Source organism: Chrysochloris asiatica, unplaced genomic scaffold (genome assembly GCF_000296735.1).
Source record: "Chrysochloris asiatica unplaced genomic scaffold, ChrAsi1.0 scaffold00079, whole genome shotgun sequence".
Classification (NCBI taxonomy): Eukaryota; Metazoa; Chordata; class Mammalia; order Afrosoricida; family Chrysochloridae; genus Chrysochloris; species Chrysochloris asiatica.
The window spans coordinates 632068-639399 of record NW_006408597.1 but is presented as its reverse complement, the minus strand read 5'-3'; the positions used below and the strand labels follow the sequence as shown (position 1 = coordinate 639399).

General features: G+C 41.8%; 1 protein-coding gene across 1 annotated transcript in view; it reads left to right on the top strand.

The window, feature by feature from the left end:
• The window catches only part of TTLL5 (tubulin tyrosine ligase-like family, member 5), a 343961-nt gene that overhangs the window by 94472 nt on the left and 242157 nt on the right, over positions 1-7332 (top strand). The window contains exons 10-11 of the mRNA XM_006865602.1: positions 3039-3140; positions 6029-6120. Of these exons, the coding sequence (XP_006865664.1) occupies positions 3039-3140; positions 6029-6120 (194 nt within the window). The remainder of the gene's footprint in view (positions 1-3038; positions 3141-6028; positions 6121-7332) is intronic.

Sequence of the window (7332 nt, the reverse complement as noted above, 5' to 3'; positions counted from 1 at the left end):
GTGTTCTTCCTTTTTGGTTTTCTGATTCCAGATATTTGCATACTTTGTTGTAATATTTGGATTTATCTTTTTGAGTTGATCTTTGAAATTTTCTATTCAGTTCTTGGACCTCCTCATTTCTTCCATTTGCTTTAGCATCTCTATGCTGCAGAGCAAATTTCAGTGTCTCTTCTGATATCCATTTTGACCTTTTCCTTCTTTCTTGTCTTCTCAATGACTTTTTGCTTTTTTCAGATGACCTCTAAATTCAGGTGGGATATATTCAAAATATATTCATATTTTGGCTCTAATGGACTTGTTTTCATTTTCTTCACCTTCAGTTTGAATTGTCTTATGAGTAATTGATGGTCTGTTTCACAATGTGCCCCTGGCCTTGTTTTGACTGATGATATGGAGCTTGTTTCATTGTCTCTTACCGCAGATGTAGTCAATTTGATTTCTATGAGGTCCATGTCTCTTATGCTGTCTAAAGAAGGTATTTGAAATGAACAAATCGTTGGTTTTGCAGAATTCTATCATGCGTTCTCCTGTATCATTTCTATCACCAAGGCCATATTTTCCAACTAGTGATCCTTCCTTGTTGCTCCCAACCTTTGCATTCCAATCACCAGTAATGAACAATACATCTTGATTGCATATTTGATCAATTTCAGATTGAAGAAGTTGGTAGAATTCTTCTATTTCATCCTCACTGGCTTTAGTGGTTGGTGCGTAAATTTGAATAATAGTGATATTATTCATGTAGGCGCATGGATATTATCCTATCACAGACAGCGTTGTACGTCATGACTGATCTGGATATGTTCTTTTTGACAATGAATGCAACACCATTGAGATTAGTTTGTTTTTATTCTTGAATTTTTTACTTCTTTGTGCTTCTTACACTGGTATAGAAGCCTATTGTTAAATTAACAGGCTTGTCACTTCTGGGGTTCAGGATATAAGTGTCTCAAGTAAAAGGAATATTAGGAAGAGGAAAACCTACTTAGTAGATATACAGTCTTCTTGAAAACAAAGAGTGTAAGAATGCCAGATGTGTTGGCCACCAGTGAACTACCAGGCTCTTGCAGTCCTTTCATGTTGACCAAAGGACTCGAGGATTTGCATTTAGGAGACATGCAAAGCTGTTTTCTCTGAACCTTCTCTCTCTCTCTAACTCTTAATTCTTTTTGGGGATAGGATGTCAGGAGGTATGTCACTGGGTGAGGTAGTGTCTTGGTATGGCAGGCAACCTCTGTGGGGCCAGCATGCACCCACTATGCATTTCAGTAGAATTCAGAGGATGTCTATCATTGACTTGCTTGGAGAGCCTCATTCAGAGGAAGATTGGCATCTATATAGGTAAGGTGTACTCAACAGGAATGACATGGTGAGAAGGTAGATGGTGATTCCTGGAAAGAGGCGTTGTTGTTAAGTGCCATCCAGGTGGTTCTGACTCACAGTGACCCTGTATAGGGTTTCCAAGGAACAGCTGTTGAGTTTGAACCACCAACCCTATGGTTTAAACCGACCTTACAGTGTGTGTGTATTCTACAGCACCACACCAGCATGTAATGCTCATCAGCTTCTTATTCTTAACCAGTTATGCCTGGTCATCATTCTCTCTCCCTCCACATCCCTTTTCTTGGCTTCCTGTTTGTTTTAATTTTTTTTTCTTTCTTTCTTTTTTCTTCTTTATCCCAGTTTCTTTCTTCGACTCTTGTGTAATATTGGTACAGGGAATTAGGGAGCAGAGCTAGTGGGTGGGTGAGAAGAAACAGAAGAGGAGCATTGCTGAATACTGGCCTTTTAATGTGGTTCAAAACCCTGTTGACTTCATAGTCTGGATAAGCATATGTAAATAATTTGTAAATCATATGAAAATAAACTTGTGGCCTTCCAGTGTTTTTTTCACACACTTGGCTGGTGCCTCTTGGGAAAACCACTTTTGTGAAGGGTGTTATGGTTATAGTGGTATGTAAACACGGGTAGATACTTACCATAACCATTCGACTGGAATGACCTTTTGTTGATGCTGAGGATCACTGGAAAGTTTTTTCTGCCTTTGGTTACTTCGTTCAGAGGAATCTCAGAGGCATAGATATTTTTATGGTCTTTGGACAATAGTCCAGAATATCAAATTGCTACCCTGTTTTCAGTGGGCTCCATGTTTATTTATTTCCTATCTTTGCCTTCCTTCCAAATTTGGGGATTAGTCTTCTGCACTTTGCCCAAGTTTATGCTCTTCTGCAGACCGAGTCTTTTCAGCTGTTTTCATTTCTGAAAGGATGAGAGTATATTATAATACAATTGTATTACTGATCAGTTCTGTTGGTTTTGTAAAGTCTGAGCTATATACTACTATGCTATTCTTTTATTCTTCTTCCACAATATTTCTTATCACATTCAACATGTATTTATTAAACAGCTGATCCCCTTCACTCGCACCATTCTACACACAATTTCCAAGGTTGTGAATAACATTATATGCACTGTTGGTTCTTTCTATTGGTCTAAGGTTTTTATATAAGAGAAACAGCATCTCACAAAGTAGTTAGGAAAATGGATTTTGGAGTCTGTGTGATTTGGGGCAAGTTACTTAATCTCTCAAGATCACATTTTTCATTTTTATACCGGTTTTGAAAATCAGATGTAATTTTGCCTACCTCATAGAGTTGTATTAAGGATTGAATTAAATGTGACATTGGTGGTGGGGGCTATGTGCCATGGAGTCGGTTCTGAGTCATAGCAACCCTGTACAGGGTTTCTGAGGCTGTAAATCTTTATGGGAGCAGAAAGCCTTGTGTTTCTCCCATGGAACAGCTGGTAGTTTAGAATTATTGACCTTGAGGTTAATAGCTGGACTCGTAACCACTGTGCTAACAGAGCTCCTTATATGTGATGTTCTACATACAAAATGCTTAGCATGGCGGTTGGCGCTTTGTAGGCTCTCTGAGTGCCTAGCATTTGTTAGGTAATGATGCCACCCTCCGTCCCTTTGCTGTCGTCTCATGGATCCTCATTCTCTCCAGTCACTTAACCTCTGTCCTTTCTGTCAGGTTTGCAACTGTACGGTACGATCAAGGAGCCAAGAACATTCGGAACCAGTTCATGCACCTGACCAACTACAGTGTGAATAAGAAGAGTGGAGATTATGTCAGGTACGGGTTCTGTCTGCGCCAGGAGCCAGAAAAGTCCATCTCCGATGCCGGTGTTGTCGAGGTAGAAAGTTACTTGGACCTCAAGTAACTGATGAAAAGCTGTTCATTCCTTCAGTGTTGCATTGAGGCCTACCTGCTGCTGCTCCTTCACGCCTGCCCAATGGCAGTGTTGCCTGTCTCGACCAAAATTGGCCTTCACAAGTTTTGTCATCTTCAATGTCTTCTCTGAACCTCCAAAACCAAAGTCAGTTGCCATCGAGTCATTTCTAACTCATAGTGACCCTTTAGGACAAAGTAGAACTGCTGCCCCCAGCACTTCCAAGGGTGCAGTCTTTATGGGAGCAAACAGCCACGTCGTCTGTGGGCTGCTGGTGGATTCCAACCACTAACCTTTCAGTTGGCAACTGAGCACTTTAACCACTGCACATCCGAGCTCTTTACTTGACTTGGAGGTAGAAATTTAATGGCATATGAAGAACTGGACCGTAAGGTCAGTTTGTACTACATGATCAGTGGTTCAAATCCACCAGTTGTTCTTTGGAAACACCCCTTACAGAGTCAGACCAACTCGATGGCACTAAACAAAAACAAACTACATAGAACTTTTTAGAAGTCAAGACATGAGGTCATTTTTGCACTTGGCAAATTTTTACACCCTTTCACACATCTAGACATTTAGCCTTAAAAAATAATGAAGGATGTATGCACAGTCTCGGAGGTAATTGAACTGCATAATACTGCACATGGTTATGTGGAAAGAGCTGGTTACCAAACAACACATGCAACGATATTTTTTGTTTGAATATATAATTTATCTGTTCTGACCCATAGCGACCCTGCATAGGTTTTCCAAGGAGCAACTGGTGAGCTTGAACCGCCGGCCTTGTGATTAAGACTGACGTTGCAGTCCAGTGCGTTAGCCCACAGCACCACACCAGGACTCCGGAAGATGGTTGTTGTTAAGTGTCATTGAGTTGATTCCTACTCATAACGACCCTGTATAGGGTTTCTGAGGAGCAGCTGGTGGGTTTGAACTTGTTGACCTGTGGTTCACAATCCAGTGCTAATCCTACAGCACCCTACCAGGAGTCCCTGTTGCAGTTAGGTGCCGTCAGATTGATTTTTGACACATTGCAACCAGATGACAGAGTAGAACGGTCCCAGAAGGTTTTCTAGGCCAGGTCTTTTTCCCGTGGAGCTACTGGGTAGGTTTGAACTACCAAACTTTTGGTTAGCAGCCAAATGCTTAACCATTGTGCCATCAGGGCTCCTTATATGAGGGGGCTTCAAAAAGTTCATGGAACTATTTCATTATCTTTTCATTCCATTTTTCCATGAACTTTTTGATGCCTGCTCTTAAGATACCTAACACTTTATTTCTGCTGAGAGTGAATAAAGGACATCCACCACCATTGCTGGTACTTTATGATAGTAGGTAACATTATGAGTGAGTGATATTTTCTCCTCTATGTTTTTTCTAAACTTTCTAAAATAAACACTTGTATGGTCAGCCAAAAAAAAAAAAAAAAGGGAAAAATTAAAGAAACAAGCCCATTTCATCAAAGGATTCATTGGAAGAGGGTGTACCAGCCTGACTGTGTGGAAATGTTTTTTTGTTTTTGTTTTTGTTTTTCTCTGCTTTCTTTCATCCCAACAATTTTGCCGGAAAGTGGAAAAGTAAAAAATAAACCCAAACAGTTATGATTAAACATAGGTACCTAGCTTGTCCAAGTAAAGAAAGAAAGAAAGGGATCCAAAAGTGATGAAATAGTTGCCGAGGCTGTTTAGATCTCACTGAGTATCCTGTGACCACTGGTTGAAGGGAAAGGCCTTCACTTTGGAAGATGAGCAGAGGTGGAATTGGTGGGGCAAGGGGATTAGGGGGGTGAGGTGTAGCTGCTAAGCGTGAGTTGAAGCCTCCAAGACTCAGCAGCGTTGGTGGGTGTCCACCTCCTTGGCCATTCTGCCGCTATAGCAGCAGTGCTCTTCTGCTTGGATGGTTGCTCTCCTGTGTTTGTCCCTTCACTGGGACCTCTCTCATGTCACGCACTCTCACTGCCATCAAGTCCATTCTGACTCGTGGCGACCTTGGCTAGGGTTTCTGAGCCTGCAGATCTTTTCAGGGGTAAAAAGTTTCATCTGCTCACGGAGCGACGGGCTAGCAGTCCACTGTGTATCTGACAGCAGTTCAAACGCTTCTTCAGTGATACCTCAGAAGGTATCAGAAAAAGTCTTGTCTATTGGTGTGGCGCTGTGGGTTAATGTGTTGAGCTGCATGTTTGGTTTGAAACACTGAGTTAACAGTTCAATTCTACCAGCCACTCCTTGGAAACCATATAAGGTTGCTATGAGTCCAAACCAACTCAACAGCATTAACAACAACAAGCTCCAGAGAAGAAGAAACTTGCTTCAGATACTAAAGCAATTCCATGCTGGGTTAGCTCATTAAAATGCGACAATGAATTATCTTAGCTCATTGGCATCAGAGATGTGTGGGCTCATGTGGCATTGACCTCTAAGACTAAGTGTGTACCTCCAAACATTTCAACCTGTTAATTTATTGTAATCCTTATAAATCTGTGTACATTCTTTTTCACTTGCTTCCCCCACTCGTTCAAGATGCATAACTGTTTGGTTAAGGAAGAATTTGCCCCTTCCCCCGTGTCCCCCTCAGTAATGCAGACTGTGTGTTTTCATTTCCATTGAAGAAATTAGTGTGAGGGATACATGACAAAGAGGACCACAAAGAAAGTGAGTGAGTAAGCAATCAGACAAGTGGATATTTTGTAAATAGTTAAAAGGACAAGAAGGCTATTTGTAAAGAATGTTGTTTCTAAAGCCAGACCTAGTAGTGCTGTATGTGACCTTGACCCATTAATTTGTTTTAGTTGTGATGATCCTGAAGTGGAGGATTATGGGAACAAATGGAGTATGAGTGCTATGCTCAGGTACCTGAAACAAGAAGGTAGAGATACAACTGGTGAGTATCAGGCCTTTACATTTTTCACTTCCCATTACCATTGTCTCTTTTGGGGGTCGTCTCTCTTACCCTGGTAGGGATGCTGAGATGTTCTAGCTATTATTTTTTTTCAGCTATTCCCAAGAAGGGAAACCAGTTTTCCATGACCCCGGAGACTCATTTTGTTTCTGCTGTGGAAAGCATAAGTTTTCCCTTTAATCCTTAGTGAATGTATCCTTGTTGAATGTGGTCTTGCTGACTAAAATACTGTGTCCACTTTTGATGTCAGGAATGATCTGTCTCCCTGTTGATTCTGAGTTGGTGTTTTTCTAAGCTGTTCTCTCTCAGTCATGTTGCTGGGCTGGAGAAACGAGCACAGTGGGGTTTGTAAGTAAATGGCCAGGAAGTCAAAGGGACCTGGCTGCTGAGTTGTGAGCAGAATGGGAAGTGTTCATTGTCTCTGTGCACAGGGGACAGGCTGATAAGGAAAGAGTGTGAAGGGAAGTCAGCCTCCTTTTCCATTTGGTGTCTGTCTTTGGTGATAGGAGGCCACCTGAGTGCATCTCCAAGCCACTGAGTTCTTGACTGTGCCTGTCTATTCAGACATGCCTGCCCCTGGGGCACCATTGAGAAGACTCACTTGAGACTGTTTTGACTAATCACACATAATTTTAGGCCTTGATTATGTTCTGAAACCCAGTCCTCTGACTCCACACATTTTTTTTTAAGTTTTTATTATTAATTATATGATAGTTTACATGGAAGAACATTATTTTTACATTCATCCTATCGTATTTTGTTTCATTGCAATGATTACAATCCCCTGTATGCATCATCAAACAACCAAAGAGTACACCCTGCACATCTGCCCCCCAGCCACCAGCACACAGCCCCTCTCCCTCCCTGAGTCTAGGGTCCCCAGCCGCTCCATCTCTCCATGTCATCATCTCTGCCTCCATCGCTGGCATCATTGCTTCTCGGGGTAGGGTCCTGCACTTCGCTTTTCTCCCTTGATGGTTCCAGGGATCTCCACTCCTGGACTGCAAGATCAACCACTCCCCTCTTTTTGTTACAAAACATCTATCTTTCTTTTTCTTTCCCACACAGTCAGTCCTGATAGCAGTCATTCCATACTGAACCACAAGAGTCTGATCCTCATCACCTTTTATCAGCCTTGTCCAGACTGATTGGGAACAACTCAGTGGAGAGTCTACCTTTCTCTGTACCCTCTGA